This window comes from Zea mays, chromosome 6 (genome assembly GCF_902167145.1).
Source record: "Zea mays cultivar B73 chromosome 6, Zm-B73-REFERENCE-NAM-5.0, whole genome shotgun sequence".
NCBI classification, from domain to species: domain Eukaryota; kingdom Viridiplantae; phylum Streptophyta; class Magnoliopsida; order Poales; family Poaceae; genus Zea; species Zea mays.
In genome coordinates, this window is record NC_050101.1 from 94,453,784 (window position 1) to 94,474,120 (window position 20,337).

At 40.9% G+C, this 20,337-nt stretch overlaps 2 protein-coding genes and 1 long non-coding RNA gene across 5 annotated transcripts; 2 read left to right on the forward strand and 1 right to left on the reverse strand.

Moving 5' to 3' along the window:
* Positions 1 to 4,483: 4,483 nt before the first annotated feature.
* LOC541799 (silky 1) lies at positions 4,484 to 8,929 on the forward strand. Its single transcript, NM_001111481.2, has 7 exons — positions 4,484 to 4,810; positions 4,949 to 5,015; positions 5,206 to 5,267; positions 5,449 to 5,548; positions 6,128 to 6,169; positions 8,206 to 8,250; positions 8,357 to 8,929. The coding sequence occupies exons 1-7, from the start codon at positions 4,623 to 4,625 to the stop codon at positions 8,534 to 8,536; spliced, it is 684 nt and encodes a 227-aa protein (NP_001104951.1). The 5' UTR covers positions 4,484 to 4,622; the 3' UTR covers positions 8,537 to 8,929.
* A 3,395-nt stretch (positions 8,930 to 12,324) lies between these two features.
* LOC109940332 (uncharacterized) lies at positions 12,325 to 13,777 on the reverse strand. Of its 2 annotated transcripts, none has more exons than XR_002263118.2 (3): positions 12,854 to 13,777; positions 12,720 to 12,743; positions 12,325 to 12,604 (listed from the first exon to the last, which is right to left on the reverse strand). It is a non-coding gene; the product is annotated as an uncharacterized lncRNA (long non-coding RNA). The 2 variants fall into 2 exon arrangements; XR_002263119.3 differs by having other exon boundaries at positions 12,479 to 12,604; positions 12,720 to 12,773; positions 12,854 to 12,897.
* A 1,005-nt stretch (positions 13,778 to 14,782) lies between these two features.
* On the forward strand, positions 14,783 to 20,070 carry LOC103629569 (uncharacterized). Of its 2 annotated transcripts, XM_020539303.3 has the most exons (7): positions 14,783 to 14,994; positions 16,186 to 16,293; positions 16,411 to 16,494; positions 16,577 to 16,777; positions 16,979 to 17,179; positions 17,278 to 19,707; positions 19,785 to 20,070. In XM_020539303.3, exons 1-6 carry the CDS (start codon positions 14,950 to 14,952, stop codon positions 17,701 to 17,703), a joined length of 1,065 nt encoding a protein of 354 aa, XP_020394892.1. In that variant the 5' UTR covers positions 14,783 to 14,949; the 3' UTR covers positions 17,704 to 19,707; positions 19,785 to 20,070. The 2 variants fall into 2 exon arrangements, with proteins under 2 accessions (XP_020394892.1, XP_020394893.1); XM_020539304.3 differs by lacking the exon at positions 16,979 to 17,179 and having other exon boundaries at positions 14,785 to 14,994.
* Positions 20,071 to 20,337: the final 267 nt, after the last annotated feature.

Here is a 20,337-nt window from a genome sequence, read left to right on the forward strand (position 1 = left end):
CGGGGTGTTACAAGTTTTGTTTGTCAAAAAGAAAGACAATACATGGAGGTTTTGTGTGGACTATCGGTATCTTAATGCTCTAACTATCAATAGTAAGTATCCAGTTCCAATCTTTGACCAATTGATGGATGAATTACCTTATGCTAAATGGTTTAGTAAATTAGACCTTAAAGCTGGGTATCACCAAATCTTGTTGAAGCAAGGTGAGGAGTATAAGACAGCCTTTCAAACACATGTGGGCCACTACGAGTTTTGAGTTATGGCGTTTGGGTTGACTGATGCTCCAAACACTTTTCTTGGTGCCATGAACAACACCTTACAACCAGTATTAAGGAAATGTGCTTTGGTTTTCTTTGATGACATCCAGATTTACAGCAAAACATTTGAGGATCATCTTGTCCACTTACAAATTGTTCTTCATTTACTCATGCGTGATCAGTGGAAAGTAAAGCTGACCAAATGTGAATTTGCTCAAACTCAGATAACATATTTGGGCCACATTATTAGTGAATAGGGTGTGGCTATAGATCCCTCAAAGATCCAGGCCATTGAGCAATGGCATGCACCTAAATTTGCTAAAGAACTTCACAGTTTTCTTGGTTTGGCCGGGTTCTATAGAAAGTTTGTCAGACATTTTGGTGTGATCAACAAACCTCTATTTGATCTCTTAAAGAAACATATGGTATTTGTTTGGACCCCAGATCACCAAACAACCTTCCAATTGCTGAAACAGGCTCTTATTTCTGCCCCAGTGCTGGCTTTGCCTGACTTTTCTCAGCCATTTTGTGTTTACACTGATGCTTGTCAGTATGGAGTTGCATCAGTGCTCATGCAGAGGGGTCATCCTTTGGCATTTCTCAGCAGAGCTTTAGGACCCAAAAATTAAGGTCTATCTACTTATGAAAAAGAATACATGGATATCATTCTTGCCATCACTCAATGGAGGTCATACTTGCAACTCACTGAGTTCACTATTTACACTGATCACCACAGTCTATCTCAATTGAACAAGCAGCGATTACACACTATTTGGCAACAAAAAGTTTATACCAAAGTTGTTGGTTTGCAATATAAGATTGTGTATAAAAAGGGTGTGGACAATGCAGCTGTTGATGCCTTATCTAGGCAACCTCTTCAGGGTTCATGTTTAGTTGTATCTACTTCTGTCCCGGATTGGCTATAGGAAGTGGTGCAAGGATATACTACCAATACTTTGGCTCAGGAATTTTTAGCTAAGCTTAGTTGCAGTCAGGTGATATGGCTCCTTTCACCTTGCATCAGGGGGTTATCAGGCACAATGGACGCATTTGGTTGGCAGGCAATACACATCCGCAGCAGAAGGTGATTCAAGCTATACATGATGCTGCCATTGGGGGACATTCTGGAGCTCCTGCAACTTATAGCAAACTTAAGCCTATATTCTATTGGCCTAGAATGAAATCAGTTGTTTATGCTTATGTGAAGGCTTGTGTTGTTTGCCAGTGGGCAAAACCTGATAGAGCTCGATACCTAGGGTTATTGCAGCCTCTTGCAGTGCCTAATCATACTTGGCTCACTATATCACTTGATTTCATTGAGGGACTACCTAGATCCGCTAACTACAATTGTATCCTAGTGGTTATTGACAAGTTCTCAAAATATGGACATTTCCTTCCATTGCTTCACCCCTTCACTGCTCCTAAGGTGACTAAGTTGTTCTTGGATCAAGTCTATCGACTACACGGGTTGCCAACCAATATTATTTCCGATCGGGATCGAATCTTCACCAGTTTGTTTTGGCAACAATTGTTTCAGTTGACTGATGCACGGTTGTGTATGTCTTTGGCCTATCATCTGTAATAGGGGTGGAAATTTGGCTCGGGCTCGACGAGCCGGCTCGGGCTCGGTGAGGCTCGGCTCGGCTCGAGCCGGCTCGCGAGCCAAAACGAGCCCGAGCCGAGCCTGATTTTGTAGCTCGCCAGAACTGCGAGCCGAGCCGAGCCGGCTCGGTCCAGCTCGCGAGCCGAGCTAACAACGTCAAGTATACTATTATACCATATTATTGTTATGTTTTGAACTATTTTATTGAATTTCTTAAACTTGATATGTGATACACTTATATTGTAGTCTAAAAATATATAATACATAATTTTTTTTATCTTATATATAATAAAAAATATATAATTTATACTCTAAACGTGATTTAGTGTGAGGCTCGCGAGCTGGCTCGAGCCGGCTCGCGAGCCGTTACCGAGCCGAGCCGAGCCTCTAGGTCGGGCTCGCAAAATGACCGAGCCGAGCCTGGCTCGGCTCGCAGCTGCACCGAGCCACGTCGAGCCGAGCTCGGCTCGGCTCGTTTCCAGCCCTAATCTGTAACACCTCGTCCAATACCTGGACCAGCGATACTTACTCCTGGCAGCTCTCTAGGATCATATACTGTCCCCACAGACCAGCACGAGTCTTTTGTGCACACTTTGTCCTTACTCATGCGCACCCAAGAAAAACTTCCCAGTCGGTCACCCATCCCAAATTGCTCCAAGCCAAGCACGCTTAACTTGGAGGTTCTTTCGAGATAGGCTTCCAAAAAAGAAGATGCACCTTGTTGTTATGGATACTCTATTAATTCTATTAAGCCTTGGGCCAGGATATCACCATCCTAGGGGCCAGGATACCACGTCATCCTCAATCGGATGGTCAAACCGAGAGGTTAAACCAATGTTTGGAAACATTTTTTGCGCTGTTTTGTGCACGCCTTCCCAGTGAAGTGGTCTAAATGGTTGTCTGTCGCCGAGTATTGGTATAATACTTCTTTTCACTCCGTACTTGGGCGCACCCCATTTGAGGTTTTATATGGTTATGCTCCTCGTCACTTTGGTATTTCATCCAAAGCAGTGGTTACTAACATGGAGTTGGAGGAATGGTTGAAGGAAAGGGAGTTGATGATTCGGGTCATTAAGTTACATCTGACTCGTGCACAGGATAGAATGAAGAAGCAGGCTGATAAACATCGATCAGAGAGGCATTTCGATGTGGGTGACTGGGTGTATTTGAAATTGCAACCATACATTCAGTCCTCCGTGGCTACACCTGTCAATAAAAAACTGGCATTCAAATTCTTTGGAGCTTACCAAATCTTGGCTAAAGTGGGACCAGTGGCTTATCTCTTGCAGCTGCCTTCTACTAGTTCTAACCATCTAGTCATACACGTTTCTCAACTGAAGAAAGCGGTTGGTCACAACCAAGTGTTAGTTCCTTCATTGCCTGATGATCTCAGGCTAGTTCAGGTGCCCATCTGAGTGCTGCAGCGCAGGATGATTGAGTGCGGGGGTGAGCTGGTAGCACACATCAAAGTGGTCTGGTCCGGTATGGATGACTCTTTAGCAACTTGGGAAGATGTTGTGGCTCTCTGTTCTCGGTTTCCTGAAGCACCGGCTTGGGGGCAAGCAGTCTTCCAAGGCGGGGGGGGGGGGGAAATGTGGACAGCGGAGCGGCGCAGGCTGATGAAACTGAAGGCAACCACAACCTGAATACTGATGAAGAGAAAGCGCGGGAAGTTTGAGTTTAAGTGAACAGGCTGAGGCGTGTGAATAAGCTGAACCCAAAATATCTTGAGCCAACTTAGGTCGTGTAATAGTTGCTGTGGCGTTTACAATTGGGCCATGTGCCGTGTAATAGAACGGCGTCGTTGCCATATAAGGAGAAAGTCAGACCGGAAGAGGTAACGAAGAACATAAACCTGATTCCTTCGCCCAACTCTTCCCTCTTCTAGTTCTTCTTCTTCAATCCACCTTCTCTCTACCCGCTAACTTAACAGTGGAGTACATCTAAACTAGCTTGTCAGTTGTCACTTGGAGTAGAACCAAACAGACTTTGATCATGCATGTAATCATGGCCCGGTAATTAATGCATGGTTGTGTAGAGCGACCGAGCGAGCGGTTTGATTTGATGCCGGTGAGGTGACGTGACGACGCTAGGTAGCTAACAAGGAGGTAGACGATAGCTGCTACCTGCTAGCAGGAGGTGTGTGATCGAGAGTTGACAGCCGGTGCAAAAGGAGGAGGCCAAGAGAAGAAGAGAAAGCAAAGGAGGAGGGAGTGTGCCGGAGAAGAGGATCCGGAAGCCAAAACCGTGCTAACCGTTGTGCCAAAAGCCGCCACCACGGCTGACCGACGGACGGCACGGTGGATTGATTGGAAACGCGCCGAGATCGACCCAGCCGGCCGGCGCTTACACCCACGCCGCGTCAGATCACAGGGGCCGGGCGCGGGCGGGCACTGCACGGCACCCACAATACGGCACGCGGGCGGGCGGGCGGGCACGGTGCCCCACGCCTTTCACGGATCGGGCAGCTGTCCCCGTCCACGCCGCGCACCGCGCCCCGTCCTCGCCACCCCGAAATGCACACGCACACGCCTTGTCCTTGCTTGCTTCCTTGGCACCACCGCCTCCCCTCCTCTCCTTATTACCACCACCTAGCTAGCAGCGGCAGCGGCAGCACCGGCCTGTTGTGCTGCTCGCTCAGACAGCTCTGCTAGCTGCATCCTCCTAACTCTCCAGGTCTCTCTCTCCTCTCCCAACTCCCAAGTCCCATCCGGATCGAGACGCTGGAGGCGGAGCGCCCCCCCGGGACGGCGGCGGCGACGATGGGGCGCGGCAAGATCGAGATCAAGCGGATCGAGAACGCCACCAACCGCCAGGTGACCTACTCCAAGCGCCGGACGGGGATCATGAAGAAGGCGCGCGAGCTCACCGTGCTCTGCGACGCCCAGGTCGCCATCATCATGTTCTCCTCCACCGGCAAGTACCACGAGTTCTGCAGCCCCGGAACCGAGTCAGTACTCTACTCAGTAGTGCACTAGTGCCTGCTCTTCCTCTTCCATCTCCCCTCCCTCCTCCTGGCCTCCGCGCGCTGCTTCAATTCGCTGGCTGATCGATCTGCGTGTGTGTTGGTTGGTTGGTTCAATCGCAGCATCAAGACCATCTTTGACCGGTACCAGCAGGCCATCGGGACCAGCCTATGGATCGAGCAGTATGAGGTCCGTCCGTCAGCCATATTCGTTTCCCCGGCCCCTTGTGTCTTTCCTTTCCTTTCCTTTCCTTGCTTGCTGCTGGCCGCCGCCTCCTCTCTTTTGCTTCGCTCGCTGCTTTATCCACATGTCCATGAGATGATGAGATCTAAAGCTCTAAACGATTTTCCATGCTTTATTGGTTTTGATCTCTCTGCAGAATATGCAGCGCACGCTGAGCCATCTCAAGGACATCAATCGTGGTCTGCGCACAGAGATTAGGTCAACACAGCACGGACGAACAACCGCCACTTTCCTCTTCCTGTGCTTATTCCTCATATGCATGTGGATTTTCTGAGCGAGATGTCCCCGTATACTACGAGGGATGGATCCGCGAGTTTACATGAATTAGCTCCGAGCACACAGGCTTGCTGATTTGTGTGCTGCTGTGCTCATCAATCAGGCAAAGGATGGGCGAGGATCTGGACAGTCTGGACTTCGACGAGCTGCGCGGCCTCGAGCAAAACGTCGACGCGGCTCTCAAGGAGGTTCGCCATAGGAAGGCACGTACAAACCCTAATCTCTTGCGTTTTTTTTTTCTGACTCCCCTAGCTAGTCCTAGCTAGTTAGGTATAGATCTGTCATATTATCTCTTCTGCGGGCTGATGATGCGCTCTTCAGATCTGTTCATATTTCATGCTCCTTGCTGCTGGTAGATCTTTGTTCATGCCTTCTGATTCGGCTTTGAATCTTGTTTTTGAAGCCGTCATTAGATAGATCTCTCTGGCGTGTTGTTCGCAGTTAAAAAAAAGGAGATTTAGGATTCTTTACTGGGAGAGATAGATTCATCTCTTGTACACTAATTCAGTCCCAGTGTCAATGCATCTAATTAAGTCCTGTCAAATAAAAGTTTCTTTCTTTTTTTACCTTAAACAAAAACATTTAGCCCTGATTCAATATTTTTCTATTGGTCTACTAGAATTAGATCTTGTTCTCAAAAGAAAATTAAAGGTGGGGAAAAAGAAAATTGTTGCTACTAGTAATTTTTTTAGAATCTTGAATAATTTCATCTCATCATGTCCATGTTTTAGTCTTACTTACCTACCTCTTTTGCTGATCCCTTCTCTCGTTTGATTTTTCAGTACCATGTGATCAGCACGCAGACTGATACCTACAAGAAAAAGGTAAGAAAATCTAGCATTATCGGCTAGAGACCGTATCTTATGCGCAAGGAGCGCTAGTGCTCCCATGAGCAAAATCAATCCATACCACACCCTCCACATCCAACGGTGCTGCGTCAGGGGGTTTTATAAAATATTCTTTGCAACTCTGTACATTTTACAAAAACCCCCTCTGACGCAGCACCGTTGGATGTAGAGAGTGTGATCTAGATTGATTTTGCTCATGGGAGCAGCAGGGCTCCTTGCTCATAAGATACGGTCTCTATCGGCTAAGTACATAGATTTTCTTATACGTCAATTGGGCAAGTTTGAGAGCTAGCTTAGCTGCCCCCAATTTGGTACAGAACAGAAATTTATTTACCTGCATATCGATCTATATATAATAATGGGTTTAATAATAATATACCTAGTTCCTCCTTTAGTTCTTTACCTTTCACATGTGACCAGTTTCTTGATTTGATATGTTGGTCATAGAAACGTTTCCAAAACAGCTCTCACAACACTAGCCAATGCATAGTTTTATGTTCATCATCCTTTTCTCTCTCTCTTTTTAGGCTATTATATCCAGCTTTTCTTATGTCTTATTTAAGCATGGATTCTTTTAAAATAAGATAGAAACAGCTGATAATTTGCTTACAAATAAATAAATATCCCTGCCAACACTTCTCTTAACACAATATAGCAACAGAACCGAGCAGACACTTGAAAAATTATCCTTGCACGTTTGTTGACTCTTCAAGTAGTGATGAAAGCAAATATCCGACAGGCACCACCACGCCTCAAACCGAAAATCAGCAACCTATCTAGCTGTTGTCCAGTGTACATTACCATGCATGTCTGTGCATTTCCACACTCAACTACTCCTTTCCCCCATGTCAATCAGCATCTGAGGCGCTCTACTGAAGGTAGCTCCACGTTGTAGTAGAGAACCGGCCGCTAGATCTCTTGGCCCATCTCATGTGCTCGATGCACTCGTCCACACATGTATATATGCAAAGCGCTAGCTGTATCCAATCAGTAGGCGCATTGGCCTCTGTCTTTTAGAAGCTAGGATGAATTGAGCACGAGCAAGGACTCTGTAGTGTGTTGGAGCATCCATGCATACGACGCATGCGTCGTCGTCTGCGTGTCTAGCTAGCTAGCTAGCTAAGGCTGCATGCCGCCTACAGATCATGACATGCTAGCTTATTTGGTCCCCGTGCTACTAGCTATCAGCTGGGAGTAGCATGTTAAGCGCTGATTTTTATGGTGTTGCACCGTGGCATGATATGCACCCACAGATGAGGACCGAGGGTGTAGGCTTTATGATTTGCAGAGGTATGGAAATGGGACTCATTAATTAGTGTGGAAGTACTTTTGCTTGATTGTTACTGAATGTATGTAGTCTGTCAATACGTACACAGCCATGTGTACTGTGTATATTGACTGAAACATGTACGTTGCATCCAGCTCATCTCCAAATCACCCAAATATTTCTTTCTCTCTCTATATATATCACTGAAATGTTGTCCATGAGATATATGCAAATAGCTAGCTGCTTACCCTTTCTTTTGAGCTATCAGTTTCATAGTATGCCTGTTCTTCCACTCCCACAATCATAACTAGTATGTAATATACATTGCAGCTATATATATATATATATATATATATATATATATATATATATATATATATATATATATGTTTGTTCAAAAACAAAATGCAGTAAGAATGTCTGAGCAAACGAAGAGGACCTTTTTTTAATCAATTTCTCATGAATTGAGCCACTTCAGGGCCTGTTACTTATCTTAATACATGTGGATTGGGTAAGTTTAAATCCATAACAAGTTAAAATCTCTACTGTTTTGTTTTCAATTTTATCCTATCTATGTGGTGTAGTAATAACCGAATAAGGCCTCATGCATGGTTTATTTGTTGTGTTTAATATACATGTATTCTATAGAGCGGCTTTTTCCTTTGATACGATTCAATCGATCGACCTTGCATTGTTGCTGAATTACACTGCTCGTATGTGCTGTGCGCGCATACGTACATTGCAGGTGAAGCACTCGCACGAGGCGTACAAGAACCTGCAGCAGGAGCTAGTGCGTTTTTCATTACATACTGATGATAGATCTCCGCTAATAAGCTTAGCGCTGGTCGATCGATGTGTACGTCTAATTAATCCACGAGCTTCTTGGACTCCTTTAGGGCATGCGGGAGGACCCGGCGTTCGGGTACGTGGACAACACGGGCGCCGGCGTCGCCTGGGACGGCGCGGCGGCGGCGCTGGGCGGCGCCCCGCCGGACATGTACGCCTTCCGCGTGGTGCCCAGCCAGCCCAACCTGCACGGCATGGCCTACGGCTTCCACGACCTCCGCCTGGGCTAGCGCATCCATCACCATGCTGGGTGGTGCTGCTCGATCCTACTGCATGGCAATGCAAGCTGGTTGGTTAGTTCGCTCATGCATCGTCCGTCAACAAAGCAAGTAAGCAATGCAATGCAACCGAGGTACTGTAATAGCCAATAAAATCTACTGCATACTGCAAACCCAATTACTGGTAGCTTAGCTACCGCGTGTGTACGAATCAACCGATTAATTACCGCGCCCTTAGCTTGCATGTCGTCGTCGTCTGTGCTTTTGGCGTTCGTAGACATGTGTGTATTGTATGCATGGGTCCTGTTCATCTGCATCCATGCATGTTGTTTATGATTGTAATTGTTGTGTGAAATGGCTGTACTTTGTTATGATCACGTGAAATTATATCTACATTCGTGAGACTTAACCAGTGTTCACATAGTACATTTTTAGATAATGGTTAAGATAGTATCACATGTTGATGCCTATAAAATTAGGGGCTGTCTATACAGCACATGGGCAATTTTTGCCCGAAAAACACACGTGTGTTTTTAGCTGAAAAAACACGCAGATTTCTTTTAAGGAAAATATGTGTGTTTTGCAAACACAAAACACACACATCTCATATTCACTAGATCAAGATCTAATGGTCATAATAAACACGCAGATTTTTTCTCTAAAAATAGAGAGAAAAAACTAATATACAAAAAAACAATACAAGTTGTTGTGTTAATATTTAACATGTTGTCTTGTGAAAAATAGATGTAGAACAACAAAAATGACCTCTAACACAAAAAAAAACACTGTTATGTGCTCAGATAACAGTAGTTGCCTGCATGAGGCCAAACACTTTTGAAAAATTTGCTACTCAGACACAAATCTAGAAAAAAATGATGAAGCAAAAACTCACAAAACAGATCATACATCACATGAAAATAGCGTACATTGCAAGGGAAGTGGATACTTAGTACTTCAACTTTTTCAGCTTCATGATCCCTAGGCTTTTCTCCACCTAGCAAAGACAAAAATAAAAAATATATAACATTGAAAAAAACTAAAACAAATCATAAAGTCAAAAATCACGATAGACATTACAAATGATGCGAACCAAAATCAAAGGAGCAGGGGAAGTGATGCCTAGTACTTCATCATCTCTTCAGCTTTCTCCCTTTCCTCGTCACTTGATTCCTTAAGAACCTAGAAAAACAAACTAAAACAAAATAATACATGGAAAAAAAAGCATAGTACCATATAATACTTTACATTACAACATAAAACATCAAAAAAACATCATACAAAAAACATTAAAGTAAGCAATACCAAAACATCAAGAGCAAAACATAACAAAATAAGTAAGCATACATGGAACAAAACTAAAACAAATCATAAAGTCAAAAATCACGATAGACATTACAAATGATGCGAACCAAAATCAAAGGAGCAGGGGAAGTGATGTCTAGTACTTCATCATCAAACTAAAACAAAAATCATACATGGAAAAAAAAGCATAGTACCATACAATACTTTACATTACAACATAAAACATCAAAAAAAACATCATACAAATAACATTAAAGTAAGCAACACCAAAACATCAAGAGCATAACATAACAAAATAAGTAAGCATACATGGAACAAAAACTAAAACAAATCATAAAGTCAAAAATCACGATAGACATTACAAATGATGCGAACCAAAATCAAAGGAGCACGGGAAGTGATGCCTAGTACTTCATCATCTCTTCAGCTTTCTCCCTTTCCTCGTCACTTGATTCCTTAAGAACCTAGAAAAACAAACTAAAACAAAATAATACATGGAAAAAAAGCATAGTACCATATAATACTTTACATTACAACATAAAACATAAAAAAAAACATCATACAAAAAACATTAAAGTAAGCAATACCAAAACATCAAGAGCAAAACATAACAAAATAAGTAAGCATACATGGAACAAAACTAAAACAAATCATAAAGTCAAAAATCACGATAGACATTACAAATGATGCGAACCAAAATCAAAGGAGCAGGGGAAGTGATGTCTAGTACTTCATCATCAAACTAAAACAAAAATCATACATGGAAAAAAAAGCATAGTACCATACAATACTTTACATTACAACATAAAACATCATACAAATAACATTAAAGTAAGCAACACCAAAACATCAAGAGCATAACATAACAAAATAAGTAAGCATACATGGAACAAAAACTAAAACAAATCATAAAGTCAAAAATCACGATAGACATTACAAATGATGCGAACCAAAATCAAAGGAGCAGGGGAAGTGATGCCTAGTACTTCATCATCTCTTCAGCTTTCTCCCTTTCCTCGTCACTTGATTCCTTAAGAACCTAGAAAAACAAACTAAAACAAAATCATACATGGAAAAAAAAGCATAGTACCATACAATACTTTACATTACAACATAAAACATCAAAAAACATCATACAAAAAACATTAAAGTAAGCAATACCAAAACATCAAGAGCAAAACATAACAAAATAAGTAAGCATACATGGAAAAAAACTAAAACAAATCATGAAGTCAAAAATCACGATAGACATTACAAATGATGCGAACCAAAATCAAAGGAGCAGGGGAAGTGATGCCTAGTACTTCATCATCAAACTAAAACAAAAATCATACATGGAAAAAAAGCATAGTACCATACAATACTTTACATTACAACATAAAACATCAAAAAAACATCATACAAAAAACATTAAAGTAAGCAACACCAAAACATCAAGAGCATAACATAACAAAATAAGTAAGCATACATGGAACAAAACTAAAACAAATCATAAAGTCAAAAATCACGATAGACATTACAATGATGCGAACCAAAATCAAAGGAGCAGGGGAAGTGATGCCTAGTACTTCATCATCTCTTCAGCTTTCTCCCTTTCCTCGTCACTTGATTCCTTAAGAACCTAGAAAAAAACTAAAACAAAATCATACATGGAAAAAAAGCATAGTAACATACAATACTTTACATTACAACATAAAACATCAAAAAAACATCATACAAAAAACATTAAAGTAAGCAATACCAAAACATCAAGAGCAAAACATAACAAAATAAGTAAGCATACATGGAACAAAACTAAAACAAATCGTAAAGTCAAAAATCACGATAGACATTACAAATGATGCGAACCAAAATCAAAGGAGCAGGGGAAGTGATGCCTAGTACTTCATCATCAAACTAAAACAAAATCATACATGGAAAAAAGCATAGTACCATACAATACTTTACATTACAACATAAAACATCAAAAAAACATCATACAAAAAACTTTAAAGTAAGCAATACCAAAACATCAAGAGCAAAACATAACAAAATAAGTAAGCATACATGGAACAAAACTAAAACAAATCATAAAGTCAAAAATCACGATAGACATTACAATGATGCGAACCAAAATCAAAGGAGCAGGGGAAGTGATGCCTAGTACTTCATCATCTCTTCAGCTTTCTCCCTTTCCTCGTCACTTGATTCCTTAAGAACCTAGAAAAACAAACTAAAACAAAATCATACATGGAAAAAAAGCATAGTACCATACAATACTTTACATTACAACATAATACATAAAAAAATACAAAAAACATGAAAGTAAGCAACACCAAAACATCAAGAGCAAAACAAAACAAAAAAACATGGAAAAATCTAACAATAAATTACATCACAATAACATGGTAGCCGCATAATAGAAAACAAAAAACTACAAAGAAACATCTTATAACACACAAAAAAATGACAAAACAGAAAACACATGACAAAACATAAAACAACAACAACATGGAAAAATCTTGCCTGCAATTAGAAAATATGATAAGGTCTACAATTATTTGAATTTTGACAGTTTCAGAGCAGAGAAAAAAGATGATCCGTAAGGCAGATAAGGTCTGAAAATGAAACAACTACCACAGTATGTAGAATTCTGTTCCACTACAAGCCCACTGCAAACATAGCATGAAATTACTAAGTGTAGCAAGGATGAGGCCTGACCTCAGATAGTACACAGAAGACAAATCAACTAATTAGGGCAGCAACAGATGTAGGCTGAAGATGGCAAATATATTAACCCTGCAAAAAGAGAAAATAAGAAATGAAATTTAGAATATTTCAAGTTAGCAACTAGAATTGAATTTCTTCATTCACATGCCAATGTATGTGGCAAAGTGCAGAGAGATTTGCATACCCCCCTTATATGAGCATCATCTACCTGAAAAGAAACTTTTCAGAAGTTGATGTGCTGGTAAGAAGTGGGGAAATGAGAAGGAAAGTTCATGCAAATACAATAGCACAAAACAAAGACCAAGGTGGTGGAGTTACATGTAGATGTCTGGCATAGACTGGAACATAATAACTTCAGGAAAAATAATGCATCAGCCTGCTTGTTGTGGAGCATAGAGGAGCATATAACCACTATGTGTAGTTCACCAGAGAGGAGAAATGGGTGTTCCCACGGGCTAAGACACACCAATCAAGAGTTTCTTTCGAAAAGAATCGCTTGCATCGAAGGAGATATGCTCGGTAGATCACTTTTTCCATGTCTCGGATGAACGCTTCAAGCTCCCAAATTCACTGCTGCTACAATCTAGTAAATGGTTTGAGTCAGAAAGCACATAATAAGCAAAAGGAACTAAAAGGCACTAATAAAAACTTGACAACATTTACAGCTACAGAGCATATCAAATTGTTGCAAAATGAATTAACCTTAGGCTCTTAGCATGCCCAAATATAGCAGAATAAAAAAATGTAGACCCAGTGCCGGAGGCTCCCAACTCATATGAGTCTGGGAAAGGAATAAACTGAGGCAATTCTTCAACCGCAAAATGCTTTCACACTGTACTAGGTCTGCCCTTCTCAAATATACCAGAATACATAAAAGTAAAAGATACTATTGGAATTTATAATAAAAGTCTGGCTACCCTTTCTCGTGAATAAATAGTAAATTTGGTCTGGCCACGCATTGGTAACTAGTCTACTGCCAACATGGTGACATTCTAAATCACCGTGCCCTTGGGAAAACCAACATAGCTGCATTTGCAGCTAAATTCAAGATGAGCTAGAGTATCATCAATGTAGAGCATGAGCACCACACAAACAGAGGTACACCCAGGCTGCTATTCTATGAGTTGCAATGCTAATTACATGAAAATCATTATATACTCCAAATAAAAAAATAGACAATTGTCTATTAGGCATTTAGCGGCAACAACAATTATCTTCCAAAGACAAGCAAAAACAAACAACCACCCAAAACAGGAGAATGATAGCATTAGGCTGTAGCTTGCAGAGCAAACAACCAGCATTGGCCCTCCAGTCGCAATTTATTACACCCTCTTCGCAACAACAAGAAAAAACACAGCGTACACATTAAATGTCTGAAAAGAACTATATGTTTGGTATTATATGGCTAGCAAGCAGATGCAGTTCAGCACCATGAGCTAACAAGTAACAGAGTGGCAGCTGAAAAAACAGGAAGAAGACACGGACCTGTTCAGTGTAAGGCAAATACTTCCCATCAAATGTGACCACCACACGATCTTTTCCGTCGGCCCCTTCAACCTTGTCAACTGAACAATAGAAGTCTATGGCTGACATGCTGCAATAAGAAGCAATGGTAATATGTAACACCATTTTAGCAAATACGATTCAATTTTTTTTAGAAAAATATTCAATGGAGCTTCATGGACAGGATTTCCAGTTTTCCACACTAATATACTTGCAAACTGGACATATTCAAGTGTGTGGTTACAGAGGCTTCGTCAGGCTCAGGCTTAAATAAAGCTGCACAAAATTCAAAGCATTCCAGGTCCTAATAAGTGTCTACAAGTACAAAAAGGAACAAACAAACATTTCATTACCGCAACAGCTTATGACAAAAAAAGGAAAGGAAGTACAAAAAAAGGGAACTCCTATGCTGTTACCACTAAAGCACAAAAAAACAGTGGGAAACTAAAAACAGAACACGGAAAACCCAGCATAGGTGAACAGAAACATATCGTACCAATAGACAGAATTGCATGGCACATGGAAAACTCCACAAAAGGCAAAAAAGGCGTCCAACCCAGCACGGCAGATAAAACAAACAGGTATCTCACGCATTGGGCCAACCCTCCACATGTACCGCCTACCAGCCCAAATGTAGTACACATGAAAAAAGGGAAAAGCTAACAACAAAACCACCCCCAGCACACAAATCCACAAAACCCAGTGCAGTACAAAGGCAACAAAAAAGCCCAGTGCAGTACACAACCCCCCAGTCGCCAGCCCTCCAGCCAGCCACCAGCAGCCCCCAACACAAAACCACAAAACCCCAGCCGCCAGCCCTCCACCCCAGCCGCCAGCGCCCAGCACAAAATCCTCCCCCCTCTCCAGAAAAAAAGAACAGAACGTTCAATGTCTATGAGGATACAAAGTACATGATGATGACAGAGGAAGATGAAAGAGGCAAAGAAATTGAAAAGGTATACTCATCCGTGCCCCCCATCTCATTTTGATTGATGCTTCTCTGTTCAAAAAAGTTGAGGCCCCCTGGATTTTTGCAGAAGAAAAAAATTCCCATGCTCGAAATAAACAACACAGCATCTCTGCCCACTCTTTCACCCCAACCAAAAAAGTCAAAGCTCCCATGGCTTTCCGTGCCACGAGATGCTTTCTGGTTTAAAACACCATCGCTGATACGTACTTGCCGGCGTTAGCAAGCTGGTTCATGTCGTGGCCTTCTTCCAATTACCTTCTTAGACACTAGCATGCAGCAGTAGACCATTTTAGTTAGTATGATGAGCAGATAGATCTGCTAGATTCGTTCAATGTCAGTCTACCTGCATTGCTCGCCAGTAGTATAGCAGGAAAGAGAGCATGTATGCCAGGTTCTTGAATTGGGAGCTGCTAGTACAGCTTCCATGCGCGTGAGTTCTGAAATTTTCAGCCATGAAGTAGCACCCCCGTGAACTCGAGGTGTCTTAGCAGTGGGATCTGCAAAACAAGACATTTTGAGCCGCAACGTAATAAGTACAATGGCTAGCTCTCCATGCATGCCTAGTGTATGGCTGAGCACAGTTTACCTGGCTGGTTAGCTGGTCAGCCATGAAGAAATCCGCCATCAGAACCGGCAAGACAAGGCATCCTGGTAGATCAGATCAGATGATCTAATTCAAACAGACTTGACAGACAGACAGATATCTCACCCACTCCTAGTTTGTATTACTTGACAAACATCCCATGCTCGGATTTTTCTTAAACATCCCATGTAAAAAACACCTGCAACAAAAAAACATGATAATTAGAAGATATCATAATAGATTTCTCACCCACTCCTAGTTTGTATTACTTATTCAAAATTGGATTAACATATGCAAAAAAATATTTGTATTACCTCTTCGATTGGATAGAAGACTAACACACTATCCATTAGTTTTTGCCCCCCCCTCCCTCCCCTGATGATCTGCCGCAAAACACACAAAAAAAGCTACACATGAACTTCCCTCTGCCCTCCGCCTCCAAGAACTATATCTGCATGATCTGAACATCCTCTGACTAAGCTGAAAACAACCAGAGCAAAAACACAAATACAAGGCAAAAAAATCCACATAACACAAAAAAACAGCCAAGATTGAAAAAAAAACTGGGCATAAATTTTCTTTCCCTTTTCGCAGATTCATGTTGATGGTACTAACAAGTTTGTCACTGAAGACAACATATTCTCAGAAGATGAAATTACCAATTTTCAGCAGCATATATTGGAGATAATTGGAAGTACTCAGGTAAAAAGTATATGAGAATTCCCGTAATTACAGTTGAATAAGATGAAAAAAATTCTATCCACATGTTTTGAAGACTAAAAAACTTTTTGTGATTTTTTATGAATGTGCAAAAAACAGATGGCTGGAAGGCGTTTTACTCAAAATGGATCAAGCAGTACTCAGATATACGCACAAATGACGCTGCCATATGTTTCAAACCAGGTAATAAAATGCAAAAAAAAAACATGAACAACACCTACTAAATTATATATGGGAATTCAATTGATCCTTGATGATTATGCAGGGTGGATACATGGATCTGATGATGGAACAGATACGTAACTCGCAAGGAGAATCAGTGAGTGAACTAGGCAATGAAATGCAAAGTGCCCTATGCACACAAAATGAAACCATGAACAAAAACCTACTAGTGGCCCCATGTGAGACATACACACAGATGATTCTTGAGGAGGACTCAACGCTTGCAAATGCAGACATATCCAAGGTAAGTGTGGGGGTGTGTGGGAAAAAATAATAGTAATATACATTTCATAACATAAACAATGATGTTAACAATGATGTTTATAGCGGCAATAGGATGTGTTAACAGGATATGTTTCAAACCAGGTAATAAAATGCAAAAAAACATGAACAACACCTACTAAATTATATATGGGAATTTAATTGATCCTTGATGATTATGCAGGGTGGATACATGGATCTGATGATGGAACAGATATATAACTCGCAAGGAGAATCAGTGAGTGAAGTAGGCAATGAAATGCAAAGTGGCCTATGCACACAAAATGAAACAATGAACAACAACCTACTAGGAGAACCATGTGAGACATACACACAGATGATTCTTGAGGAAAACTCCCCGCTTGCAAGTGCAGACATATCCAAGGTAAGTGTGGGGGTCTGTGGGAAAAAATAATATTAATATACATTTCATAACATAAATAAAAATTAGAAAACTAACTAAAAAACTGAATTTTTTTGTAGGAGATATTTGGGGAATGCAATGAAGCTGATACATCTAAATATGGGGAAGCAGTATACCACAGGGATCTCTTTGAGATAATGCATGTACAACAACTAACTGAATGTGCGCAAAATGATGATGGAAAAGAAACTAAAACATCGAGTGCTAGTGCAAACTTTGATGATGCAGAAGCTGAAACAACAAATGCAGGAGATGAAGAGTTAACAGAGGATCAGATTGATGCCTTCATTATGAGTGAGCAGATAGCTGCAACAGAAGGGAACAATGCATCAATAGACAGCAAATACACACCTCAAGTTGGGATGGAATTTAAGACCAGGGGAGATGCAGAGCACTTCTTATTCTTCTATGGTTTTTTGGCTGGTTTTAAACCAGCAATCACCCACACTTTCAGGACTTCCAACAAAAAAGAAGCAATGAAGTAACAAAGGTGGAGCTGAAATGTAACAAACATGGCAAAACAAAAAAGACAAACCAGCAGGAACAAGATATTTGCATAGAAAAAAAGCGCTGCGAGAAAGGCCCAAAAAGGAATACAAATGTCCAAGTTAAAACAGATTGCAGAGTATTCATGGTTATAAAGGAACATGGACAAAAATGGGTGATTGATAAGTTAGACTTGGAACATAATCATGAGCTCAGACCAGCAGACATCAACAACATGTTTAGTGGGCATAAGTACATGACAGATATGGAAAAAGGAATTATAAGAACATTGAACCACAACAACATACCTACACAGAAGATGATAGCTATATTGTCTTATCTGAGAGGAGGTATGACAGCATTGTCGTACAAAAAAAAGATGTTAGCAACTACAGAACTAAAATAAACAAGGAAGTAACAGGGAATGATATGACACAAGCACTGCAGTTTTTTCAGGAAAAACAGAAGGAAGATCCAAATTTCTTCTACAGAATTGTCATTGATGAAGATAAAAAGGTGAAGCACATGTTTTGGGCAGATGGGACATCTTTGAAATACTACGAGATGTATGGAGATTGCATCAGTTTCGACACCACGTACATGACTAACAAGTACAACCTGCCATTTGCGCCATTTGTGGGTGTTACAGGGCATGCACATACATGCTTGTTCGCATGTGCATTCATTTCTGATGAAACAATAGAAACATTCAAGTGGATATTCAAGACATTCCTTGAGGCCATGGGAGGCAAACATCCCCGCACAATAATAACATATCAAGATATGGCAATGAGACCTGCGATCAAAGAGGTCTTCCCTGAAACAGTGCATAGGAATTGCTTCTTCCACATAAAAAGCAAATGCTACCAGAAAAATGGAAATTGCTTTGCAAGAAATATAGGAATGCCAGAGGACTTTGAGGACATAGTTAACTATTCACTAACTGTATCTGAATTTGAGAGGGGCTGGAAGCAAATGGTTGAGGACTACCATCTAGAAAACAACAAGTATTTCAGCAAAATGTGGGAAACAAGAGCCAGGTTCATACCAGTATATTTCAAAAATGACTTCTTCCCATTCTTGCAAAGCACAGGTAGAAGCGAGGGGACAAACTCAAGGTTTAAAGACAATGTGACTTCGACTTATAGTGTGATCAGCTTCTTGCGTGAGTACCAAAGGATTGTGGAGCAAGTGAATGTGTCATAGGAGTATGAGGATAATGAAAGCAATCGTAAACGTCCAAAAGAACTAATGTTTGGATATACAATAGAGAGGCAAGCACAAGAAGTCTACAATAGAAACATATTCAAGAAATTCCAGTTCCAGTTGCAATCAACACCAAGGCTAAGTTACAACAGAACATCTAATCTGCATACTTTCGAGGTGTATCCAAAATCAAACCAAGAAGAAAAGCCACATAAAAAGGAGGTACCTTGTTATGGCTAACCTAACATATGGAATGGAAGAGTTCACTTGTGTATGTGGAAAGTTTGACAAGGATGGCATTTTATGCTCCCATATACTTAAAGTGATCATTGAAGAAGGGCTCACGAAAATCCCAGAGCAATACATACTGAACAGGTGGAAGAAAAAACAGAAACAAATAGATGGACCACTGCTGCGTGCATCAATGCCAACCCACCCAGTGCTAAGACACAACCTATTGAGCCGGAAAGCAGCATTACTCACATCAGCAGCAGCAAAAACAGAGAAAGCTATGGAGTTTATATGTGAAGAATTAGACAAACTACAAGAAAAGGTTTGCCAAATGCTATCATCTGAAGAAGATGTAATAGCAGGACCTTCGACAGGACGAGAGAAGGAAGACAATGCTGCAAAACATACAAGACCAGTAGTTGAAAATCTGCATAACCATGAAGCAGTTAAACAGAAAGGAAGGCCAAAAAAACCTACAAGGTTAAAGCCACTAGTGGAGGAAATCCGCATCAAGATGAAGAAGGCAGAGCAAAAGAAAAACAAGAAAACAAGCAATGCAGCAGCAAGTATGTCTATCTAAAAAAACCTACTTTTGGTTTTTTTATAATTACATTGACTTAAAATCTATAATTTGTGTTTATAGGCCCACAAGGAAAGGAGAAGAAGAAGATGAAAAGAACAGCACCTTGAAGAATTACTGATCCCCCTCCTAACAGAACCACCAACACTCACACTGAAAAAGATGCAGAAAAAATAGAGAGAAACACGAAGAACACTTAGTGGAGAAAGGGGAAGGGATGGACTGTGCAATTATGATATATTCATATAGTTGGTGCAAACAGCAAAAAAAGTTTGTTTTTCTTTCAGTTGAGTCATGTAATCGCTTGCAAAAACAAAGTGTTGAAAAACAGATCATGCTTGCCTGATTAGATCCATCGCATCAACCCATCCATGTACCGCATAGCTAGCTTATCTGGTATTGGGTCGTGCTCCATTGGCTAGGCCCACCAGCAATGATTTACACACTTTATACCGCAAAAACATTATTTAGCTGCCACAGATTCCAATCTACTTGAGTTTATGGAGATGATAAAGAAGTTCCTATTATCTAAGTAGAGCCGTAGAGGACAAGATGATAAAAGAAGTTCCTATTATCACAGCTTTTTTTTGTTTGACCAAAAGTTCAATATGTGTTT